This window comes from Neltuma alba, unplaced genomic scaffold (genome assembly GCF_004799145.2).
Source record: "Neltuma alba isolate B1F8T4 unplaced genomic scaffold, ASM479914v2 tig00012167_pilon, whole genome shotgun sequence".
Lineage (NCBI taxonomy): Eukaryota > Viridiplantae > Streptophyta > Magnoliopsida > Fabales > Fabaceae > Neltuma > Neltuma alba.
This window is the reverse complement of record NW_021636714.1, coordinates 125862-151856: the sequence shown is the minus strand read 5'-3', so window position 1 is coordinate 151856 and position 25995 is coordinate 125862. Positions and strand designations below refer to the sequence as shown.

Genomic DNA, 25995 nt, shown 5'->3' with positions numbered 1-25995 from the left:
CTGTAAATGGGGAGGCATGCCCCCACCAGGACTCCAAGAGGATCGGCGATTGGAAGGATGAGATATTGAGTGGTTTACGATGCTCTACGTAAGGCCAATGCCTATCTAAAGCCTACGTGGAAGCTTTTCAGTGGGTCCTCCTTCAATGCAAGTTGACCCAATTGGACCCTTTCAGGGGTTTGCAAATGAAACTGATCATACGTATAAACTCTATCTATGCTTTGGGAACTGCAACTAACGTGTATCTAACGTCTTAAAATATTTTTTCAGGTATATTTAGTATTTTAAAATATTTTGTGATGTATTCAGTGCCTCCAAGCATTTTTTAGGGGTGCATAACATACTAAAGTATTTTTTTTGTCTTGGTGTTGAATGCATTAAAAAATATTTTTAGATGCTAAAAGCATCTAAAAAAATACTTTGAGATGTTGAATGCATTAAAAAAATATTTTACAATGCTGAATATATCTAAAAAAATACTTCAGGATGTTGGATGTATTATAAAATATTTTGAAGTATTTGATATACCTGAGAAAATATTTTAAGATGCTGGATGCATTTTAATCCTTTAGACTTACTCTTCTTTCTTCTTTACTTCAAAGACAGGTTATGGACCACGAACTTCGCATGTCTAAAAGATCCAAATTGTGGATTTTTTTGATCATAGGAAGATCCTCGGATACAAGGTTTTCTTTAATTCATTTCTTAAATTTCATTTCATGCATGAAGGACAGAACCAAACCATTATTCACCAGTTCAATCTGGCAGTGGCCACATTTCCCCTTCACCAGTTTCAAGCGCTTCACCAGTCGCGCTTCTTCTCCATCCCGGACTTGAAGAAGAAAGAGATGGCGGGACCTGCAGTCTACTTGGAAGCCACCGAGCAATTTTTTATCAGTGTCAGCAGCCACATAGGATCACTGGATGATGGCTCAAAGTAAGTCAAGTATGACAGGAATTAATTTATTAATAAGAGTCATACTAAGTCATATTTAAAAGACTAAAAATTTATTTTTTTTAAATATATAATAATCAAGAGGTTATGGGTAGTCAACTAATGTGAACCTCTGCCGTGTAACTGAGCCCGCCCAGTAATCATAGACCAAAACGTGTCAAATCAACATTCTATCTCACGCACTAACTCGCTCCGTTATGCAGCCACATAGCTTCTTCGGCCCAGATACAGGCCCAGGATATCAAATCATTAGAGCTCTCAGGTATTACCTCTATTTCTTAATATAAGATTTTGTTTAATTTTATTTTGATTCTAGATATAAGATTCTAATTCATTTTATCTCTCATGTTTATTTATTATTTTTCAAGATAGTCCTTCTCTAATAATAGTTTTAGCCAATAAACTTAACTAGTAAAATATTTTAAGAAAGACAACACTTATTTATTACAAATAACTAACTTGATTTACTTTCTTAATCTACTTAAATTAGTCAATTAATTCTTATATTTAGGACCGGAGATAATAGTATTTGATTAGTCAATTAATTCTTATATCTAGGACCGGAGATAATAGTATTTGGCGTTTAGTTTGGGATTGGAAATATACAAAATGAAACGAATAGGACTTGACATAATGTAACAACTAACAGGTAACAACCCACATAATTTTGATTCTTTAATTCTTACTCAAGAAAAAGAAAATAATGGCTTACAAGGCATAATTTATGCCAGAATTAAATAGTCATTTAATTAGTTTAATTAACACAATAGCAAGTGGCGAAGAAGACCAATTAAAAAAAGAAAAAGAAAAAGTGGGAATTAAATAGTCAGGAGTCAACGCCGTTGATTAACATGAAAATTGGAGGACCGTTCCCAAAGAAGGTCCTGTCGAAGCGCGCGCAAAGCAATCGCGTTTTCGACGTTCTATTCCTCCCGCGCCCATTAGACATTCTCCTTCCCAACCGTAAATCCTCCAATTTTCTCGCTTTACCTTCTGAAACTCAATTTAACTCGCCTCCTTCTTTCCACATTTTCCCCCTCTTCTGCTAAATTTCAACCAACAGAAAATAATAATAATAAATTAAAAAAATTGACAGACGCCTCTTCTCAAGCCCAGCTCCTTTCTAGCTAGCCACATTCGTCCCCGTCGCCAATGGCTACTCTGAGCGATGAATCTCGCCACTCTCTCGTCCCCGGGTTCCTGTACTCATCAAAATCATTTTCCCCTTTTGATACATTGGCGAAGACGAATCTGGGACTGCCGCGGCAGACGTCGTCCCTTGTTTCAAAGGCATCGCCGCCGAAAAGCAGTTTCTTGATCCCTGCACCGTCCGAGAAGATTGTGATGTTTTCTCCGGCTTACTACGGAGCGTGCACAGTCGGTGGGATCCTCAGCTGTGGCCTTACTCATATGACCGTCACTCCCCTCGATCTTGTCAAGTGTAACATGCAGGTCTTTTCTCGTATAGGCACAACTTGCAAAATGTTTACTGTCAAGTTAACGACAAACATATCATGATTAGATATTTATTATTTACAATTCAGCGCAGCACGATTGAATCTCAAAGGATAAAAAACTTTTCTACAAGCTAAAGAACTTCACTATTTAAGCATTTTCTTCTTCGTTTCTTCATTCATCACTCATTCTATTCAACTATGACTTTGTTCTCTGCATTTTGATACATGGTCGTTGGATTTGATTTTTTTTTTTTTTTTCCGTTTTCAAAATTAAAGTGAAAATTTTCAAGTCTTTTTCTTAACTTAAAGTACAACTTAATGAATTCCATATTGATGATAATGACTCTTATAATGAGGAACATCTCATTCTTCCATTACTCTCACCAATCTAAGGGTCACTTTACTATTACATTTTCACGTTTTGTCGCATGAGCATGAGCTGTTGATTCTTCCGCAAAAAATACATATGCATGTCCACGTCCTATATACTGGAAAATATTTTCTTTACTATCTGTACCATCTCTGGTATTTTCAGATTGATCCAGCTAAGTATAAGAGCATCTCATCGGGATTCGGAGTTTTACTGAGGGAGCAGGGAATGAAGGGTTTTTTTTCCGAGGATGGGTGCCGACTCTGCTTGGCTATAGTGCTCAAGGGGCGTGCAAATTTGGATTTTATGAGTTCTTCAAGAAGTATTACTCAGATATTGCAGGGCCAGAATACGCAGCCAAGTACAAAACGTTGATATATCTGGCTGGTTCTGCTTCAGCGGAGGTGATTGCGGATGTTGCTCTTTGCCCCATGGAGGCTGTCAAAGTTCGTGTTCAAACTCAGCCCGGCTTTGCTCGAGGTTTGTCAGATGGATTGCCCAAGTTTATCAAGGCCGAGGGTGCTCTTGGGTACGCGAGCTTTCTTGCATTTAATTATCAATTTTGGATATTACTATTGGTAGTGCGTGGATTTTCCAAGTCGTTCCGATTTTAATTTGCAGGTTGTACAAAGGACTTGTTCCTCTCTGGGGCCGTCAGATTCCATGTAAGCCAGAAAGATTTTCACTTTATGTCTTTTTATGCATAAGGATAAATCTATAACCCTTATAACAACCAAAGAAAGTGACAAAGCGTAGATTCTTCTTGTGTTAGAAGTTATTTATGCCACTCGTGAGAGCTTTTCAGTCAAAGTGATCGTTGGTAAAAAAACACACACCACACAGACTTTTTGCCTATCTATTTTCCAGCTCAAGTCCCCCCACTTAATTTTCATTCCTTTCAGATACGATGATGAAATTTGCATTTTTGAGACGGGTTGTGGAGATGTTTTACAAATACGTCATTCCTACGCCTAAAGACCAATGCAGCAAAATTTTCAGCTGGGAGTAAGTTTTGCAGCAGGATATGTGGCTGGAGTGTTCTGCTGTTCAGTTGTCTCTCACCCTGCTGATAACCTCGTTTCATTCCTCAACAATGCCAAGGGAGCCACAGTTGGCGATGTGAGTGGAACCATATATACTACTTCTGGTCCTAATTATAAGACTTTGTTTATAGACAAGAAACAAGAGTTCTAATTATAAGACCTCATTTGTAAACTATAAATGAGGTCTTATAATTAGGACCGGAAGTAGTATTTAGAAACAAACTAACGTAACACCCATCTTAACGCTCACCAAATGGTTACTGTGCAGGCTGTTAGTAAGCTGGGGCTATGGGGGCTTTTCACTCGTGGCCTTCCACTTCGTATAGTTATGATTGGAACCCTCACTGGAGCCCAGTGGGGAATCTATGACGCTTTCAAAGTATTTGTGGGACTGTAAGTAGCTTCTTTTAAGAAAATTGCCTTTACGACTTGTACATTTCGAACAAGTATGGCCTGTTCATATGTCTGACATTCATATTAAACATAATGTAATTCCTTACATATAATGTTGTGATATAAAACTTCAAATTATAGTCCATACGTTTTAGCACATTACGATTAATATGAATTTGTTGTTTGTTCTTTCAGGCCTACGACTGGAGGAGGTGCTCCTGCACAGGTTGCAAAGGCTTAGAATTTGAAGCGGATAACAACAGTAAACACCCCAATAGGTGGGCTTCTTCTCAGGACCAAGACGTTTTTCTGAGATGCAAATAATGTTAGGATGCTAATGGCTGCTTTATTGCCAGTGCTCACCATACGATTCTTTATTTTATACTACGAGCACCATACTTCCATGTTTTGAGGTGGCCGTTTAGGTAATTTGCTTTTTTAAACTTCCCTTTTAATTGTTGTTCGATTATGCTGTTTCAGCAGTCAAATGGATGAAATATGTAGTATTAGTGTATTACAACAGGTTGAGCCTTCAAGGCGTTCCTTTCTCTAGTCATTATTTCAATGCCAATGATGCCCTTTCCCCTCAGAAAAGGAGTAACGTTAACTACAGAGCTATTAGACAACCTTATTTGAATTTTTATATCAGATTAGGGAATCTGACATAAACGTGGTGAGGGAAATTAGGTACTACCTCTTGATTTAATTATAAAACCTCATTTATAATTTATAAATAAGGTCTTAAAATTAGGACAGGAGGCAGTATTTTATTTCCCCGAGTTTTGAACGATCAATGAATTTGCTCCTCGGGCCTGGGAAAGAAAAGACATACTGGGCCTGGGTTCTTCCCAACCCAATTTTCAGTTATACCCCATCCCACGTTTTTAGTTTAGGGCGTTTTACTACGTTGATTATGGTCCTTTTTCCTCCTCCCTTCTTTTTTTCCGCAACCAACTAGAAGTGATTCACTCACGAATGAGACACTTGCATAGTTCAGCTTCCGGGAGGAATCCAATAATTCCAAATTATTGACTTTGTCACAATTCAGTCTGGCCTGCGGATTTAACATATAGGATTTGGCAGAATATAAATGAGAGATTAAGCTGATTGAAATATATGAAATGTATAAAACAAGTTATTATTGTACTCTATTAAAAATTAATAAATTTTTAAGTAATTGTTAGGTTTAGAAAATATATACATTGATGTTAAAAAACATTTCTCAAATTTTTATCTGCGGGCCGTGTAACCTTTGAGTTGCTGTACAGCTTGTGCAATGTGCATGACCAGAAAAAATGAAGGATTATTCCAGCTCCCTGTACGACTTAAAATTTGGAATTAAACCATTCACAAAAAAAAAATCTATTTTTCAAATTTCATCTGACTATTTCATGAAGAATCCCACATTAGAAGAAAATCCCAATTCTTCTTTTTCAAGTTTTTATGGGAGATAAGATTCAGGAGATAAGAATGAGAGAATGACAAATAATAAATTAGGGATGTCATGATCAAAGGGAAGTTCACATGGGGAAGGTCAGAAGAAGGAAGTACGCGCAATTCCGTTTGTTTGTGGCGAGTGTATAGTGTTGAGAAGCAAACGATCTATTCATATGCACACCAATATAATTAAATAAATAGACTCTTGAACTAAGACGTGCTTGGAATTCAAGACTGGACATGCTGTCCATCCCTTGCCGGCATTCGGTAGCTTCGAAAAGACACCCTCTTTGGACCATTCAAAGCCTTGCTTAATTAATGAGCCTCCTTCTCTCAACAGGGATGCGATAGTTACGTTGGACACCTGCCATATACCCTGCGTATGAATTAATAGAAGATTAAGCATAGCTATGCAGGCGTATTCAGTGAGCCCAGTACTGTTAATCTCAATAGGTAGTGGGATTTGGAATAATGATTCATTAGAATTTTATTAGACATTATAGATATTCGACTTTGTTAGAGACGATTAATTGTTTTGCGCATTTAATTTTACAAAAGATTAATACAAATTTTGATCTTTTAAATTTATCTTCATTTTAGTTTTCGTCTCTCAAGTTTTAAACTATATATTTTGGTTTCTTGAGTTTTTTTTCTTTTTATTTATGACATTGGTCTCTATAATCCAATAAAAATTTGGACTATTTTATTAATTGAGGAATCAAAATATATCGTTTGAAACTTAAGAAATTAAAACCAATGAGACCAAACTTAAAGAATCAGAGATTATATCCACCTTTAATTATTACAATTATAGAATGCTCCTTTGTTAATTTTTAAGATTAGGTTGAGACTTATAAATAATAACTCGACATGTTATGCCTTGAGCGATATTGAAATGAGAATTGCATTTGCCTTAGCTTCTCTCTAAGTTTTTCCATCTTTCTATTCTTCTTTTGTTTCTCCTGTCCATTTTCGCCTTCCTCGCTCAGCATGAATAGGAGGAAGGGGGGGAGGAGTATGGGCTCTGGTTCTCACGGGCGGTCAAAAGAGAAACAAAAACTGCCAAAGTGGAACGTGATATAGGATGCAAGATGCAATTAATTAAGGACATTAATGCGACATGATATGACAATCCCTGTCTAATTCAAACAAACCCCTTACACGCTTTCATTTCTGGATTCGTCGGCGTTTAATTTTCCATATATATCTTCTTTTTTTGGCTGACACCATGTATCTCTATTTTACTTTTGTACTACAACTGGGTATTATTACACACATATATATTGACATTTCCGTACTCTTAGCACATTAAAAGTTGGTTGCAACAACAATATTCTTAGAATTGATACACAACAGGAACTCGATCGCCTTAAAATCCGCCAAAATCATTGCAATACAACCCCCTCCTCAAAAGAACTCTTCCTGAGCATAATATTCCCTTCAGTCCTATTTATAAATTTTAAATTTAAAAAGGAGTGTAATCTATTTTATAAATTTTAATTTGGGTTTGTCTTAATATTTAATGTATTTTTTGAATATTGTCCTTAATTATTTTTTTTCTTGTCACAATTTCTCACATATTCTTTTTTATCTTTTTTCCTCATTTATTTTAAGGGCATATTTGAAAAATATATATTTAACCTATTTAGTATTTTTAACCAATTTTAACTAATCGTTTGTTATCTATGAATTGGTTATTTGAAGCTTATCATAAATACTAAAGGGATATATAAGCCGTGGCCGCGTGTGAAGCGTGTTCTGATTACCGGATATTTTATTGATTAAACAAAATCATGAATTATAGATGCTGGCAATTATATTGTTAGTCTTTAGGATTAACTCAATGGTCAAAAATTGCATGTTGTTGGGGATCAAAAAGGATAATTATATTAAGTCAAAAAATCCCAGAGATCGCCTTCATATTATAGAATATCGTTTTTAAAAATACTCAGCAAGTCAATGTCTGCTGGCATCTACAATGACAAACGCCAAGGTATTATGTATTGTCTGTCAGAAAAAGCTGAAAATACACATTAAAAACATGATCTGGAACACGGACTAGGTTTATCCATCGGGGCCAATGGAACACGGGCTAAGTTACGTTAGAGCACGCAGGAAACGGTTTTTTTTTTTTTTTTCTTTTTTTAAGTTGCAAAAATTATGCAATTTTTTTTTTTGCATGAAAACTGAAGTCCATTAATTAACACAACAAGCACAAATACGAATACAAGTCAAGCTACCCCTCATTAACTGCCACCTCATGAATGTTAAGTAGGGGTTGATCAAAGGTACAAAAATTACTATCTAACATAGGAGATAACCTGGCTAAGTGGTCAGTAGTTCTAGTTCTAGTATGCTGTCTATTCCTGTGATGTGTCTATACATGCCAATTTCCATAGAATAGTAATCTAGTTTCCTCGATGACGTCTCTAAAAGGACGAAGAGGGTCACATCCTCTAGTAATTAGGTTTGCCGCCTTAATACAATCAGTCAGAATATCAACATTTTCCATTCTCTTATACTAGCATATCTGGAGACCATTCTAAATGGCCAACAGCTCAGTAATGGTTGGGGGTATGTTCAAAAGTTTGCTACTGAATCCAACGATCCATCTGTCTTGATGGTCATAAATGTAGCCTCCACACCCACTATTTAGAAAATTATGCAATTTCTAAATCATTGTTATAAATATTCTAATGAAAAGACTGAATAAATGATTTTTTTGGAATATTTTCTTTTAACGATGATTTACATTCTCAAACGAATTTTTATTGTTTAACAACGATTCGAAGGAATAAGGGGATGAAACGCAACCTGTGATCATGAAACAATGAAGCTAACGTGTTTCACGAATACTTAATATTCACTAATACAGAAAAGGCGAGACGAGGCTTATTAGTGGGAAGTTTGTGCAAAAGATTGATGAAAGTGTAATAACTAGTCTGGAGCATCACCTGTAAATAATGATGTAAAAGCTACGCAATCATCCCTGAAATCTTGATGATACTTTGTCTATCAAAACACTTATTGTTTATGCTTCCATTTACATTTTGCATTCTATCATGTGTGTAAGTTAAACGAAACTCTTTTCATATCTTTATTTTGTATTTTGTAAATCACAATTAAACAACTATTTTTGAAGGCTCAAATTGCTATTGAACCTACCATTTTGCATTTACTTCGCTTCTTTTCATCTACAATCTAACTTGCGTCTTAATATCTGGGAAACGTGTGCGATAAAATACCCCAGTGGCCGATGGCTTGATAGAAGTCAAATAATAACTAGTCTGGAGCATCACCTAAATAATGATGTAAAAGGCTGCGCAATCATCCCTGAAATCTTGATGATACTTTTGTCTATCAAAACACTTATTGTTTTTGCTTCCATTTACGTTTTGCATTCTATCATGTGTGTAAGTAGACAAACTCTTTTCATATCCTTATTATTTCGTATTTTGTAAATTAGGATTAAACAACTATTTTTGAAGGCTCAAATTGCTATTGAACCTACCATTTTGCATTTACTTCGCTTCTTTTCATCTACAATCTAACTTGCGTCTTAATATCTGGGAAACGTGCGATAAAATACCCCAGTGGCCGATGGCTTGATAGAAGTCAAATCACGACGAGACCGCCTGTGTGTCTTACGCGGCTCCTAACTCCTAATACATTTTGTGCCAGCAATTAAAAAGACACCAAAACAAAACAAAACAAAAAGAAACACTTTGAAAATTCAACTTCCAACGAAAATCTTAAAGTTCACGTGTGACATAATGCACATCTAATTAAGACTCACTAATCACGCAGTCACACCGCTAACTGGGCCGTAAAACCACCAAACACATACTGCCTTTGATATTCAATATCAGAACTAGATTGGTTTTTAATTTTGTTCTAAATATAAGATCTCAATCCACTATTTTGTCTATCATATTTATCCATTTTTTCAAAATAATCATTCTAATAGCTGTACATATTAAATATTTAATCAAATAATAATTGTAACTAATACATATAGGTTGTAAAGGTATTCTAGAAAGAACAGCACTTATTTATTATAAATAACTAATTTAATAAAAAATTTTAATTTATTCAAATTAGTCAATTAGTTCTTATATTAAAAATAGAATATAGTATATGGAAACGGGATTTTAGTTTATATCAAGCTTTTGAATGCACTGAGAGGCAAGCTATGTATAATAGTACTCACACACGTAAATATATGCATAAGGTCAAAATGGAATCGCACACAGAAATAGAAACAAACAGCGTCGGCAACACACAAAATGGGGGGAAAAAACAGAGAGAGAAGAATCCAAAGGATGCTGATATTATAAACAAAAACCCTAATTGATTGATCAGTAATGACCAATCAGAACGAAACAGAACTCCAATCATGCATAATATATCAACAAACCACACACGCACACACATGCACACTGTATACTTATAAGTTAACCTTCAGCGTAACAATGCTTTGAATCTGAACAGCATCTCTTTCTTTTTTTTTTTGGGAAATTAAAGAAGAGATCGACTAATTAATTATAAATGCATGATAAAAGCACGTGTAGTTTTCAATGCATGTACAGCTTGAGACAGTGTACTCAGCTAGCTGCTAAGGCTGCGATTAAGGAGGTGGCTACATTGACATGAAATATAGGTAAGGTTTGACGGAATCTGGTTGTGAACTCCGAGGAAAGCCACTGCGCGTGTCTCTGTGTTTGTGTGTGTGTGTGCGCGTGTGTGTGCAGACAGCCATGCACACAGAGACACAGAGAGGGTGATATGGGAAGTGGTCTGGGTAGAAAAAGATCTGCAGAGAAGAGGGACATGAAGGGGGTGAGGAGTAATGAAGGGAAGTGTAAATGAACAGTGAATTAGCAGAGTGATTTCTACAGTGTTTGAAGGTTAAAGTGTCCTTTTCTATCTGTTGCTTTCGGGAGTATGGAGTTTGGACCAATTTAATTTCCTAACGTTCATGAACAATTAAGGTCTTAGCCTCTAAATGTGAATCACGCCCTCTGCTCCAACTCTTCTACACTAAGTCTTTGCCAGCCATTTTCACTTCCTTTGAATTTATTGCTTACTTTGACCATTCAGTACTTACCGTGTGCGTATTATAATTCGTGTGTGTGTGTGTGTGTGAGTGTATTATATATATAAAAAACACGTGATACAGTCTGATAGTTAATTAAATTGCGTACCAGATAATGATATGAAGAATGTGAGTCGACTTAAATCTTACGCTTGTATATGTGTTAATGCCAAATATGATTTAATTAATTTATAGAGTGAATGGAATTTAATGACGAACAAATGAATTAAGATTAAACTTATGGAGCGAGCTGAAAAAAATAGAATGGTATACTACCTCTAGTCTTTAATATAAGAACTGACTAATTTAAGTAGATTAAGAAAACTAATTAAGCTAGTCACTTGTAACAAATAGACATTATCTTTTTCTAAAATATCTTTACTAATCAAGTGTATTGGTTAGAAATATTCTTATTACAATAATTATCTTAAAAAATAGACAAATATAAAAAACAAAGTAAACAGTGATATCATATTTAGGACCAAAATAAAACTCAAACAACTCTTATATTAAAAACCGGAGGTAGTATGAACTAAATTAGTTGAGGGAAGCTATGTATGAACTAAAAGATTAATTATTTGACCTAAATTGCCCGAACTTCTTAAAACGAAACTTGATGTGCCACATTTTAATTCAATTTTAAATTTTTGAGCTGAAATATTCCTACCTATTTTGTCCATGATATAAGTGTTTTTAACGAACAAATTCATAATTAATTAACCTAACATATTCATTCAAAAAATAAAAAAAAATATTCTTATAATTTAACAAATTTTCAAAGGATGTATAATTTATTTACAAGCATATTTATTGTATGTGTACGTATATGATAAATGAGTAATCGTAAATACTATATTGTAAAGAAAATTATTCTTTTTATTTATGTAATTTTAACTTATTTGTAACTCAATTCTTAGATTTTAACTAAGTTGCATCAAATCACAGTGTGGAGATAAATTACAAATAAATTAAAACTATGAAGATGTAAAGATTAATTTTTCGTATATTGTGGTGACTTCATTTTGGTACGCCCATGTGATAGTTTAGGTTGATGCCGTGTGGGCCGCCGGGTGCTAAAAAATTCGATCAAACATCGCCAGCCCATCACGCAGCTTAATAAACAAGTTTTTTATTCCATGCTTTTAGAATGGACTTTTATATTTGGGAAAAAAAAATATGTTTAAAACTTTATTTTATATTTTATAAAGATTGATTTTGAGAAACAAATAAAATGAAATCTTCTTATAATTTATTATTTTTTGTCTCACAAATCTAAAAAAGAGATGGAAAACGAGAATTTTGAGAAATTAATAAAATTTAGATGTAAAAGTGCTCAACGACAAATGATTGCAGTCAAACTTTTAAGATTTTCTACTCACGTACATTATTTTTCTAATTCAACTTTTAGAGTTTTCAATAAAATTTCAAAATATAAGTTAAAAAGCCTACAACTATTTTTCTTCTTTTACACAAACAGGGCTATTTCGGTCAATTAACTTGTTAATGTCAATAAAGGATTAAGGTTTTAATTGAAATTTTAATACCTTTTTTTTTTATGGGGGTTTAAAGTGTTACTTGCCTTTAATAACAACTGTTTGTTTCTATTATAGGTTGAGGGAAACAGCTTCATGGGGCCCCCTTTTCTTTCTCAGGCGAAGAAATTTGCACAATACATAACCTTACAAATTTTAACTCCTGGGGGGTGAAAAAGTTAAATTTAACAGGTTAATGATATATCTTTCTGTGAATCCAAATTATGAATTAATGTTACTGTTTTATATTTTTTATTATCTTTATTTAATTTTCTTTTATTCGCTTGTAAGTACTAACCTGTTTTGTATGACATCGATCGTCCCTGATGCCTCATTAAATAATTCTGTTGTTTTCCACTGACCATGTCCCGGTGACCTTTCGCTTTTTCTGTTCCTTCAGTGCATGTTCGGAATTGGGGCAAAAAAATTGGTTGATGAAAAATCATATTTAACATGACTTTTAGGGGCAATTTAATTCATATTAATAAGGATTAAAAAAACTGATTGAAATATTTAATTTTCACACAAAAACTACTTTTTTTTTTTTAAAGATTTGAACCATCTCAAACTGAGTGTTAAATATATAATTTAGATAAGTTTTTTATTAAATTGATATTTTTATAAAAAATTATCTAAATATAAGTTAATTAATTTTTATTTTATTTTCAGTTCACAAAAATTAACTCGGATAAAAACTATTTTGCCAAGGTTAATATATACAAGCCCTAAATTATTCATTTTCTTGTCTGAGGTGTGATGTGAAATATTCTATCTGACAAGCCATTATTTTCTCAAATATTTTCCTTGCTAGAAATTAAAATTAACTTTCATCAAATATTGAGAGCGAAAGAACGAGATTTTCCTTGTTAAAAAAAGAAGAAGAAAGAAAGATAGATTTATCACTTATTTCAAACACAAATTTAAAGTTAGTCTTTTATAATAAGGGTGTTCAATTCGTCCCGTCCCGATTCTGATGAGTTCGAGACGGGACAAGTATGGGATGGGAGGGAAACAGTGATCGTAACGGGACGGGGTTGTCCCATCTCGTCCGAGGGCATTTTTTTTAAAAAAATTATTTATTAATAATTATTATTAGATTATTCAATTTACTTATTAATAATAATAATTATTATAGTGATTTTTAGCTCTTAAGTTGTAGTATATAGTGTTTCTTTTACTGTATTTTTTATAGTATTGTTTTTATACCTTTTTATACTAAATAATTGAGTTTTCCACATAATATTTTTTATAATGTTTTTATCTTTAGAAGTCCAATAAAAAATAAGTATTATAACATAAAAAATTTCATATAAAAAATTGTAGTATTTTTTTTTTAAAAAAAAGAAAACAGACGTCCCGTCCTGTCCCTATTCACCAGGACAGGATCAGGACGGACCTATCCCGGTCCCGTCCCGTGAACACTCCTATTTTATAATGTGATGAATCAAGATTTAAACTTGTAAAAATTACTCTCATTTAACTCCGGGCAGCATTTCTAACGAAAATGAGTTTATTGTTTTATTTCTAAACGTGTTTCTCATTTTCTCCATAAAAATCCAAACAAATTCTTTACCCTTGAGTGGAGTGAATCTTTCGTCGTTCCATTTTCCCTTTTTCTTTTAAATCCTCGTGATGTTTCGACTTCGTTCGGTACTTTACCATCTGATATTGTTAGTTTCCTTATTACATGCTGCCTGTAAATTCAGTTTATTATTGCTTATAAGGTTAATAACCGCGCGTTTTTCGGGCGAGGACAGTAGAAACCCTGGTACTTCATGCACAGAAGGTGTTCGTAAAAATGACGCATCAAAGCCACCAGCAAACCGGTCCAAAAATCAACCTATCTTTTCAGCATCTCATTTTTTTCCTTAAAAAATATTATATATATATATATATATGCAATTTTGAATGCTGAATAAAATTTATTATTAGCATCTGTAATTCGAGTTGATGAGATTGGACCAGTCAAAGGGATTGGACTGGACTATCTTTGCATGGTAATGATTTACCTTTAAAGAGATTTGAGCAATAATATGTGGCAACATCTTTATATATTGAGACCTTCCCTCTCAGTTCTGTCACAGACCCACTCTTCATCACCACTCTGCTTCCTTCCCTTTCTATCTTCCATCACTGCCTTCATAACTTCCATTTTCAAAACCTCCAACCTCTGTCCATGGCAGCTTTTTCATTCCAATACCACCCTTTCCTTGTTGACTCTCCATTTTTCTCTAGTGCTCCCATTAAGATGCCAGCTTTCACTGAGCAGCCTCAGGTTCAGGCTCAGGCTCATACAAATCCTGCTCCTCAGTTTCAAGAGACATCTTTAGAGAATTGCTTCGTTGATCAAAGCTCCAAGTTTAACATGAGTGATAATGAGCCTTCTTCTGTGACCAAAAACCAGAGTCCTGAGACCTCTGTGGTGTTGGATAAGCTTGAACCTGGTGAGCAGGTTACTCAGAAGGTGACTCCTATGGAGAAGAGGAGGAGAAACAGGAATCGTTCTTCCCTGAGTCATCCTCAATCGAAGGTAGGTAAACTTTAAATTTGAGCTTTCATGGTTCTTTGCTACAGCTTTGTTGTGCGGGATGCGCTAAATTCTCAAAATTTTGCTGCCAGAAACTGATTATCCTTGTTTGATTGCTTCGTGCTTATCTTCAATAGGAGCCTACCGGAGAAAGAAACAAGAGACAAAAAAAGAGCAACAATGGTGAGGTGAAGGAAGGAGATAAGCCAAAAGATAAAAAGAAGAATCAGAAGAAGAGTCCTGAAGAACCTCCAACAGGTTATATCCACGTAAGAGCAAGAAGGGGTCAGGCAACCGATAGCCACAGCCTAGCTGAAAGGGTAAATTAATATACACTCTAAAACATCTTTAAACTCTGGGTCCCCTTAGAAGTTAGATAGAGCTGTTTGGACATGGAAATTCCTAAAACTACCAAAACTTGATGTCTGGTTGTGGATGTTTTAGGCAAGAAGAGAGAAGATAAGTGAGAGGATGAAGTTGTTGCAGCGACTTGTGCCAGGCTGTGATAAGGTAATTTGAAGTTCGTTTCTTTCTCTTGAGATGCATCTTTATGTTTCTCTCAGATCTTCTGACACCTCTACGGGGTTTTGTTTATATATATAGGTGACTGGAAAAGCCCTCATGTTGGATGAAATCATCAATTATGTTCAGTCCCTACAAAATCAAGTGGAGGTACCATGAAATCAAGTTTCTTTTGTGGTGATGATTCCACATTGTTGATTGCCTGCAATGAGTAAAACTAACAAGTTAGCTATATGCCTCTATATTCTGCAGTTCTTGTCAATGAAACTTGCTTCTGTGAATCCCATGTTCTATGACTTCACAATGGACCTTGACTCCCTCATGATCAGACCAGAGGTGAAGTGGAACCTAGGGATTTGCTTATGATTTTTATATGTAAAATTATGGCTTATGAACTTGACTCAAATATTTGGCTTTGAAAATGTTCAGAAATCAAATTGCGTGGCATCAGCACCGCCATCTGTGCAACAAGGCAACCTCAACCAGGCCACAACTTTTGCTGATACAACCACCATTACCGCCACCGCTAGCACTGGCTTTCCTACTGCTAATGACTATCCATTGGACAATTCAGCTTCTTCTTTTCTCCAAGGACAGAGAGCCAATGTCTTATCTGAGGTATTCTAGAGATAACTAGAGAAAAATATCAAAATCAATATAACATATGAAGTTTATATCAAGTCGTATTCGCGTTATATATATATGGGTGCAATATCTAGGTTTTACAATAATATTATTTTTCTTTTTCCTGATTCTGATGAAAACATCATTTTCAGGACACAGGTAGTCAATTCTGGGACATAGAAGACCCACGCCAAAAGTTTCTTCATCCGTATGGGATCAACAACAGCTTATGTTTCTTTCATTAACAATAAATTTATATACAGCTGCCCTGCAAGGCAACAACATGTTGTAAGATCTCAAATCCTGCCTAATAAACAACAATACAAGATTTACGTATCTGTTGTTATCTTTTCTCTTACGCTTTATTTTGTTTTGTTTTTTTCTTTTTATTTCAGAGGATTTATCTTTTCCAGTAGGTACGGCAGCTCCAGACAGCCACGAGAATCAGTGAAAAAGTAGTTCTTATGCTCGAAAGACCAGAGCCACACTTGGAATCATTATTATCAGTCGGAGAAGAAATTAGAATTGGTCGCCATAATATTATCTCTGGCTTGGTTCCTAGTCCATCAGATTAAAGTGGCCTTTAGGACATGAATAAAGGGCGGCAAAATCAATGGATGAAGAACCCAGAGGACATATACTGCCGACCAAACAAGACCATATCTTTTCTAGATCCATTGTTCTGTTCCTGTTAACTCTCCAAGTGATATGTTGCACATATTCCAAGATGCTCTGGGTCAATCTTAAAGACATCAGACTTTGAATAGATCATTTCAATCATGTAAATTATATTATATGTGTGTGTGTGTATATTAAAAAAAGATTCTTGTGGTGGCAGTTATTCCGTTGCAACAGTTAATTTCACCGTTATTGAGAAATGAGAGGCCGATGCTACGATCATGTTCTTGACATGACAAGCTACGCAGTTTTCTGATCAGTTAGCTTTATGTATATGTTATCTGCGGAATCTTCAGAGGTTTGGCCTTATTATATTTTCTCTTAAATTATTATCCTGAGCGGATCAGCCATGGACAGAGCATCTACGTCTTCTTTTTCACTTCATTTTAATACGCATCAGAACTTTTATGACAGTAGCTTCGTTTTTCCCCCAACCGAACTCCTTTGTATGAAATTACAATCCAATCCTCCACGTCCCAATAAAAGACAATAAAAATGAAACAAGCAAGGAGGGACAATTTTTCTCTGGAAACAGGGTAGCTCCTGTCTCTCTGTATGTGGGACAGGACAACCAAACTGTGTGAATTGAACTTGCCAAAGCTTGTCATGTCCAAGCTACAAATGTCAAAGTTCTCGTATAGATGTGCTTCGTTAATTAATTGGTTTTCTTGGAAGTTTTACTCAAAAGAAAGCATTTAAAAATTAAAACTCACAAGACTTGGATTTTTATGAATATATGATTACTTAAAACGTCAGAAATTCCATTTCTTTGGCATCATTAACTAGAAAATACCTTGCGTAACTAACATGAGCTCCAAGATGAGTCATACTGCGATCTCGGTTTATCAATAACCTCTATATTTCGTATATTTAATATTGATGTAGGCTTTTGAACAGCTTCAGCTTAATTTCAGAAGATTGGTTTCAAATTTGCCCTATCAATAACAGAATTTCATCAATAAGTTCGGAAGATGCTGGTGTGAAAACATGGATGCCTTCCGGATGTCGCCTTGAAATTGAAACGACAATCTTGTCAACAGAAAATGACCAAGAGCAGTAAAGCCTTTCTTTCTGGGATTTCATTTTTCATTTTCTCCCCATGTACTACTGTTTTCGGCTTTTCAAATGGCCCACGTATTCAAGGATGTGAAAGAACATTATTAAACACCTTCGACCTTAAAAGACATGCTTTCTTCACAGTTCTGTGCAGTTTAAATTTGCAAGTGGGGAATGAACTTTTTTTAAGCTTAAAAGTAGCCTTTAGCAGGGGAATGTTAATTCGAAACAAGAAGAAAAATTATGAATTGAGGAAGAGAGACATTATCGCTTACCATCCAAAAAGAAATCAGAAATCCATCCCCTAAGCAGCTGCAATTTTTCTTTCTTATTAAGCTTTGAATGCTATGGTTTTAGACAAGCCATGTGGATTTGGTGTTCCACCTGTTCCCTCTGTCGACACACATGTTTCCTTTTCCTTACCAATCATATACACCGTCCTCTTCTGTGTGTCTGATCTTGAGATGGATTTGATTTATAGACAGATCAAGTAAATTATAAAGTTATATATATGTGTGTGTGTGTGTATATGTATGTACTTAATAACTTGCATATCTGTTTATCAAATTTGACTTCAAATTTCTCACCCAAAAAAACCAAAAAACAACTTCAGGCATGCCTGGTTTCTTCTCCTTCCCAGCTTGTCTGCTCTAGAACCAACTCCTTCAAAATAAAAAAAAATAAAAAAAATCCTAGTATTTGGTGTCAACCATACATAAATCGATTAAAGGTGAGGGAAACTAATGCGTGAAGAGTACCGTAAAAGTTTTCAAATGATGACCAATCGATGCAGGATTTGGACAACACAACAAATTTTGTTGTGTTCTCTCGGTAGATAGCTAATTGATCAGCAGCCACTTGGCCCCCCCTACAAGTTTAAGTCAAGAAAAAGCAATAACATGAACGAAAGCTCTAATAGAAGACCACAAAATGCTCCCCATAAATTACGAATTGATTAATTAATATTTAAAGAAATTTTAGTACCTAAAGAAGTAAATGCTGTATCATACCTGTTGCTCACCAACGCGTCCATCTGCAACAGAGGGGACCCCCTTGCTCTTTAGACACAACATTTCATGATATGGACTTGGACCCTCTCTCCTGAAACTGACTAGTAATCCAGTAATGACATTGTTTCTGGTAGTACATCTTTCTGCCATATTATGATCATTGCTTATTCAATGTTTTTTTTTATTATTAATTATTAAAAAAAACTGATTAATTATTGAGCTTTCATAATGTTTTCTCGTGGGGTCGTTCTAGCTCCCTGCAAAATCTCCCTCTCTCTCCCAATCCATCGTTGTTATTATTATTATTATCAGTTCATCTGCAAAATTGGGTTTGAAAGGAATCTTACGACAGCAACATTTACAGTTTTGCTGTGGAATTGTCTCCCAAGATTGCAAGCAACTCAATTAATATTGCAGATCTCCTGTCTTTGCATACTGATCCAATATGACAAGTCATCGTCCAAAACCCAGGACTCACTTTTTAAACATAATGAAAAACATATGACACTTGTCGCATGTTCTTGCCAGGTTCAACCCTAAATGTTAAAAATACAGATAAAAAAGATCAGATTTTGGGCATAAGCATGCAATAGAATGAATGTCCCTCTCTGTAATCAGTTTGTCTCCACGTAGGTAAGCTCAACTAGAGCCTTCTCTTATCTTTTTACAACCTTTATTACTACTGAGCGCTTTAGAATTTCTGGAAAAGAAGCTAAGGGGATATATATAAAGCTTTATGCTTTAGATGTTACTGTAGGCACAGTGACTTGGGAGGTCGCGTCAATGTGCTTATGATTGGGAAGCAGCCACGTCACTGAGATGCCAGCTCATACACGGATGACATGGATTGCTGCTGTTGGGTTCTGCAAATGCAAAGTAAAAAGTGGCTCAAGTTTAATAAGTGCGAGCAATAAAGTTTTACCGTTATGTACTACATCAGAACCTGCATGAACTAAAAAAAATGTGCTGATCAGTCGCCATCCGGTGACGTTGTTATGATGCAGTGTTGCCGTTTTAGATGATAGGAAACATGGGATAAGATATAGAAATATTTTTAGGTTATTTTGTTTTTATATAATTTCTTTACTTTATTGAATCGTTTTAATCATGAATGAATTTGGTAAATTATACAAATATTTTTCGGTCCTATTTACACAGTAGAGAAAAAAGATTGTTTTTTTAATCTGATTTAGAAATCACATTATTAAATTTTTAACATGTATGTAATATCCTATCCTTCATTTGTTATTTTTTAGGAAGTGTACATATTAAATAAGGGTAAAGTTTAAAAATTATTAAACTTTAAAGTAAAATTTGTAAGATTTGAGATTTTTCTTGATGTGACTAAAATATATTGAAAGTATTTATAAATAGAATTAGAAGAATAAATAGAAAGTAAAACTATTAGATGCGGGCTTGGTTAAAATTTAGGAGGTGTTTAGGAATTAGGAGAAGTGTTTTTTAAAAATACTTTTCCGTAAATCAAGATAAACTCGTTTACATATTTACTTTGTATGCTGTAAAATTATTTCTGAAATTATGGTTTGTCTTCATTCAAATACCCTCTTAAACTAGCTTCATAGATGTTATTTTCTCCTTTCTCTGTCTTTTTTTTTTTTTTTGCGAGAATAAGTAGTTAACAACACTGGGTGAAGTACTATAGTTTTTACAAACAAAAAAAAAATATATAATTTCATGAATGGGAGTGATTCCATCAAAACGTAAAAGACAGGAGACTGTTAAGCTTAATCAAGTCGTTTGTCTGGTTACTTAGCCGACATGAGCGTAAGTAGACACGCCCAGATCTTGGCTTTTGGAGCAATCTCCGACTTGGATTAAATGTTGACAGGGATATGACTAGTCTTATCATCATTATCTGTTATATATAATCCTACTTAATAATGATTGGAGGCCTAATACAACCTTAATCAGTCTGAGCGAATCACAAAACCTCGTCTCTCCCGTATTTATCACAAGTTACTTACTAATACAACGCGTTGGATTAGTGACGCCACTTAATGATAAATACCAACCAATTATGAATAGATTGCGGGTAACTATTTGCCTTTCGTTCCCATTCTAACTGTCTGTAATCTGAACTCTCATGCAATTTGGCCTTGTCGTCTGTCGGTCATGTGATGGTGATTAGTGAGAAGATTAAGGAATCATTAATTAAGGATCTAATTGTCGGTACCTACAGTTAATTTGTCGGGCACGCCTCATATCCGATCACATGTTTTAACTTATTACAGCCCCTGCCCAAACTTGATATGCCAACGAGATAACTAAGAAAGGAAGCTGAAGGTAGACAATGGATTGTACAATTAACTTGGCTACTTGCTAGTTGTTATTCTCTGCGTTTTTTTTAAAAAATAAACCATTTCTTTTTATTTTTAAATATAAACAATATTTACTAATATTTACTAGTTGTCTTAAATTTTTATAATTTTTCTCTCGTCGTTATTAAAAACAAGGTGGTGGAGTTTGAAGCCAAGTGGTGTCTGGCGGGAAAGAAAAAAGAGAAAGTGACAGAGAAATTGGGAGTGTTGGGAGAAGAAAATGACGTGAGATCATACTATTCAATTCATATGATAAAGAGGACGACAAGAAGGGGACGGACCTGCCCTCATAGAGAGAGAGAGAGAGACTTCCAAGATACGACCACGTCGGCCCAATGGGCCTATGGGCCCCACAATATGGGTCCTACTTGGACTGGCAGACCAGGGAGCAAGCACGCATGCTCCAGGGATGGCCTATTTGCCCATTCAACTGCCTTTGTCCCTTTATGTCCCTTCCTCCCCCATGTCCCCCTTCAGTTAACTAGGCAAGGTGCTCGCCTCCTCTATAAAAATATATATATTAAAAATTATTTATTAAAATAAATAACAAACTATTCTTTCTGGTAAAAAACACCTCACATCTAATATCATCCAATCATCCATGTTTGAACAGTGTCCAGCCACAAGCCTCAAAAGCACTGTTGCTATAATCATCTGTTTCTCTCGTGACTTAAATTTGAGATATTGGTTAAAAAAATAATTCATATTCACTTGAGCTTAACCCAATCGTAAGATAAAAGTTTGGGCGCAAAAAATATAGAAGTTTTAAAGCCTGTAAAGTAAATGAGTTTGAAATTCATTCATTAGCCTGGAGCTGTTCATGAATGAACCTTCATTATTTTGGACTTGGGATTCATGGGTCAAAATGCTATTGGGCCCTATATTATTGACATAGTTGGGCTTAGATGTGCCCTCAAGGCAAATGAAAAGGGCCCAGAACATAAATTGTCCAAAATGATATTGCAAAGAGAGACAAAGTGGATACAAAGGTACTTACAGGCCCAAAACGCTGTTTGATTTTGAAACGGAGTTGGTCGCCACCGAACTTGTGAGGAAGATGGCCCATATTTTAATTTTGATGCCTGAGTTGGGCATAACCCAAATCCAATGGCGTATCTGAATGTTTTTTTCTTTTTTAAAATTATTTGGTCAACGCGTCCATTGATGTGTACGAAGCTTCATTCATTGATATTGTTCGTAAGAAAGCGGACACATAGACCGTTTGCCTATTAATGCTAACCCTTAACTTCTCCATGAACGAGTCGGCAAACCTGGTCTCCGCTCAAACTCGTCTGCTTTCATTTATTAGCAACATTTAACTACATAAAAACTTACCAATCTTTCTTTCCCCTTGGAGAAAGATTTAAATTTGTGCTTTGTACGCAGGTGTATTTGTGTATTGAAATATTTGTGCATGTTTTTGTTTGATCTCGATTAAAAAAAATTATTTAGTCATTATTTATATATTATTGCATTTTTAAATTTATATGTTTTTACTATGTATTACTTTTATTTAAATTAAATAATTTTTTTTTATCATTTTAAGAATATATTATTTGAAATGTATTAATATATTAATAACACGCAGGCCTTGGTTTTGACTTTTGACCAGCGGGTCTATTTTCACATCATACTATCTCCGGTCATAAATATAAGAGTTAGTTTATTGATGTGAGTAGAGTAAGAAAATAAGTTTAGTTCGTTATTGTAATAAATAAGTATTATTTTTTCTAAAATATCCTTGCTAATCAAGTTTGTTTGTTAGAACTATCATTATTAGAAGGATTATCTTGGAAAAAAATAAATAAATATGAGAGACAAAGTGAATTAGGATCTTATATTGAGAATTAAAATAAAAGTCAAAATGAGATCTTATATTAAGGACAGGAGGTAATATCATTAAATATTATATGCTCACAAATTATTAATTAAATTTAATAATTTTCAATAATTCAGGCGAGCGAGAGCGAGAGTGTTTACACGCGTCCGTATGTATTGTGGACTGTAGATGGTCGAGGGTAAATCAAGCAATTTCCTCAACCTTCCAAGGCCAAGCGTCCAGGTCGTCCGCTACGCGCACTCGTATCGCTTCTTCATCTGCTCTACTCTCCGCAGTTACTATTATCTCTTTCTGTTCTAATCTAATTCACCCGCTCCCCGAAATCTCAATCATAAGTTCTCTTCATATTCCCTAAGAACCCTTCTTTCTAGAAACATTAGCGAATCTTGGGGCATTTTTCAATCGCACGGTTTCTTCTCCAACAGGTAGAAATGGCGGAGATTCAGCCTCCGGAGGGGCAGTTGAATAATGGTGCAGGAACGCTGATGGTTAACTCTTGCGAACCCGTCCCTTCGTCCAAGCGTCAAAGGAGGCCGAGCGTCAGATTAGGCGACATCGGAGACCAGCCGTACGATTCGCATGTTCGTCGGAGCAACAAGCCATGGAAGCTCGGTCTCGATCACAGGAAGGACTCCAATGCCTCAGGTAAATCCTCCAAGACTCGACCTTTGACGAATTTAAGTTCCGGAAGCGGTTTTGTGGATTTTACCGAAACCCTAGAGGGCGACGAGAAAGAAAGCAATTTGGATTGCGTGGCAATTGGTAGTTGGAAAGTGAAAGAATCGAAAAAGAGAGGTACCACTGCCACCAAGCGGGTCAGATCAAATTGGGTTTCCAGAATCGACGAAGGAGGCGGCGGGGTGGAAGGGGAGGAAAAATATAGCGCCGGCGAAGACATTGATGATGGATATAGGGATTTTGATAAAGAGAATTCGGATAGCCCCTTGAAAGACCAAAGCCCAATTCATTCGTTGGAGAATTTGGGTGTTGAAGGTCATGGAAATGACAGAGAGGTGCATTATCACGGCAATAGGAGATCAGTTAGGGCGAGGGTTTCAGAGGGTAGGGAACATCACGATGGCATTGAGCTGTCTGGCCCATCTGATACGGATGTGAGGGACTGGAAATGTGGGGATAGGAATGGCAATGGTGGAAGAGGGAGTTGTGGAGAAGATGGGGTTAGGATTTGGCTTAATGGATTAGGACTTGGTCGATATGCTCCTGTGTTTGAAATTCATGAGGTCGATGATGAGGTCTTGCCCATGTTGACGCTGGAGGATCTTAAAGATATGGGAATAAACGCAGTTGGATCAAGAAGAAAAATGTACTCTGCTATTCAGAAGCTCGGGAAGGGGTTTTCATAAGCTTCTTTACCTTTCTTGCCTAATGTAGCACTGGAGAATTCTCAGCCATAGCAAATTATGATGGATGTCTGAAGTCTGAACCCAGCTCTAGTATGTTCTTCCATAACTTGTTTGGCTTAGAATAGCTAATCTTAGTCCTCACTTGTTCTTACTTCCAAACATCTTTTTTCAATCCAGTGCAAGTACATACGAGAATGTTAATTTTGTTGAAGTAGTTTTTTTTTTTTTTTTGGGGGGTTCCAATGAACTAATTCTAATGATATCATTGATAAGTACAAAAGGCTACCGTTATGGGAAAGTATTTTTCTGAATGAGAAAAGAAGTGAAATGCTGTATGATCTCGTCACTGTATCCATTGGAGACACGGATAAATCTTCATACCATTTTCCGTGGGCGCCTCTGAAACTCTTGGCCTGTTTGTATTAATAGATGCTTACAATTTTGGAAGAGTTCCCAAGCCAGGAGCTTCCTAAAAATAAGCCAAATTTGTTTCGCTTCACATGTCATTGAGGTGTTATTCTTCTGGTAATTTTGTTATAATACCCTGCATATTTTTGACTGATTAGTTGGAGTTTATGCATTTTAAATCTCTTTGTTACTTGCGATTTATGCACGGGCAACTTTCTATTCTCTGCTAGTGTTGAGAATCTGGTGTTTGACTGTTGGACAATGAGAGGGTGGAGATGGGCTTGCTTTGTATTCAGGTAGGCACTGTTTCTTACATCCTCCTTTCAGGCCTTACTGGTGAAGTGTTTACTAGATCGTAGTGGATTCAATAATTCTGTGAGGCTGCTCACGTGTCACTCCCTCTCTCCTTCAAAGCAATGTGGGCCCTTCCAAGTGCCAAGAGGACCGAATATTTTCTCATGCTCTTGGCCATTTACTTGTTCAAAGAGCGGGAAGTTTTGCTAATCATAGAGCAATCAGGAGGTGAGGTGATGATGACGAAGGTCAATATGTGAACTGTCAAATGATTGCATCAGGTGGGAAGCTGTGCGTGTGTGTGTGTCTTGTGGGGAGGAATTCAAATGAATAAAGTCAATGAAGGAACCTGAGTGGTAACTTCCGTATTCTATTAACATCCATTAATGAGCCTCGAAAATAAATGATATGTCACTTGGTTTACTATCCCGGAAATCCCTTTCCCCCTCAATCTGACTGTTTCACCCAGCTTGCAACTAAAGAGCTGTGGTGCTCACTGATGTGTCACTGGTTTACTTTCTAGTACGGAGACTAGTATTGAATAGCCAATTATGCCTCTCGTGAGATGACCGCTGCAACTCGGATCACCAATATCAATAGACAATGAACATGAATGGTTTCAAGTCGCTGCCAAACAAGGTGCTTGTTGAGTTTAATTTAATCCGGTTTCGCCCGTTCATGCGGATTGAAAACTTGACGGCTTATCTGAAGTCTCATTTTAATTGTAATCAATGAGGATTGAACTCTTTACAGCTTGTCAAATTTAGTTCCAGGACGAGGAATCAGATTAAAAGAAATGGATTCTTTTGATATTTTATACTAATAAATGATGAGCCCGGCAAAGTGCATTCGAAGTATCGAGCGTGTTTAAAAGCATCAGCACCAAGAAGTATTGACTCCATGTACCGCTATTACTCTGACTTGACACTTCTCCATCGAATATGCGTAGCTGCATTTGATAGTTAAATATACTCAATTTTACGAAAACAGAGTAGAGAATAAAAATAATTTTTATCTATGAAATAACGAAGTTTAGCTGATCTAAATTAAA

General features: G+C 35.6%; 2 protein-coding genes and 1 pseudogene across 5 annotated transcripts; all 3 read left to right on the top strand.

Moving 5' to 3' along the window:
• The first annotated feature begins 2107 nt into the window (after window positions 1-2107).
• On the top strand, window positions 2108-4459 carry LOC114724044 (mitochondrial phosphate carrier protein 3, mitochondrial-like; annotated as a pseudogene).
• Window positions 4460-14357: 9898 nt separating this feature from the next.
• LOC114724131 (transcription factor bHLH137-like) lies at window positions 14358-16952 on the top strand. The gene is made up of 8 exons (XM_028910435.1): window positions 14358-14812; window positions 14947-15129; window positions 15254-15319; window positions 15413-15481; window positions 15584-15667; window positions 15761-15949; window positions 16108-16243; window positions 16351-16952. Exons 1-7 carry the CDS (start codon window positions 14459-14461, stop codon window positions 16198-16200), a joined length of 1038 nt encoding a protein of 345 aa, XP_028766268.1. The 5' UTR covers window positions 14358-14458; the 3' UTR covers window positions 16201-16243; window positions 16351-16952.
• A 6125-nt stretch (window positions 16953-23077) lies between these two features.
• LOC114724061 (uncharacterized) lies at window positions 23078-25379 on the top strand. Of its 4 annotated transcripts, none has more exons than XR_003738290.1 (2): window positions 23078-24946; window positions 25065-25379. XR_003738290.1 is itself a non-coding variant. In XM_028910327.1 (2 exons), the coding sequence occupies exon 2, from the start codon at window positions 23310-23312 to the stop codon at window positions 24240-24242; it is 933 nt and encodes a 310-aa protein (XP_028766160.1). In that variant the 5' UTR covers window positions 23078-23213; window positions 23304-23309; the 3' UTR covers window positions 24243-25379. The 4 variants fall into 4 exon arrangements, 3 of the variants coding, with proteins under 3 accessions (XP_028766160.1, XP_028766162.1, XP_028766161.1); XM_028910327.1 differs by having other exon boundaries at window positions 23078-23213; window positions 23304-25379; XM_028910329.1 differs by having other exon boundaries at window positions 23089-23120; window positions 23304-25379.
• The last annotated feature ends 616 nt before the right edge of the window (window positions 25380-25995 follow it).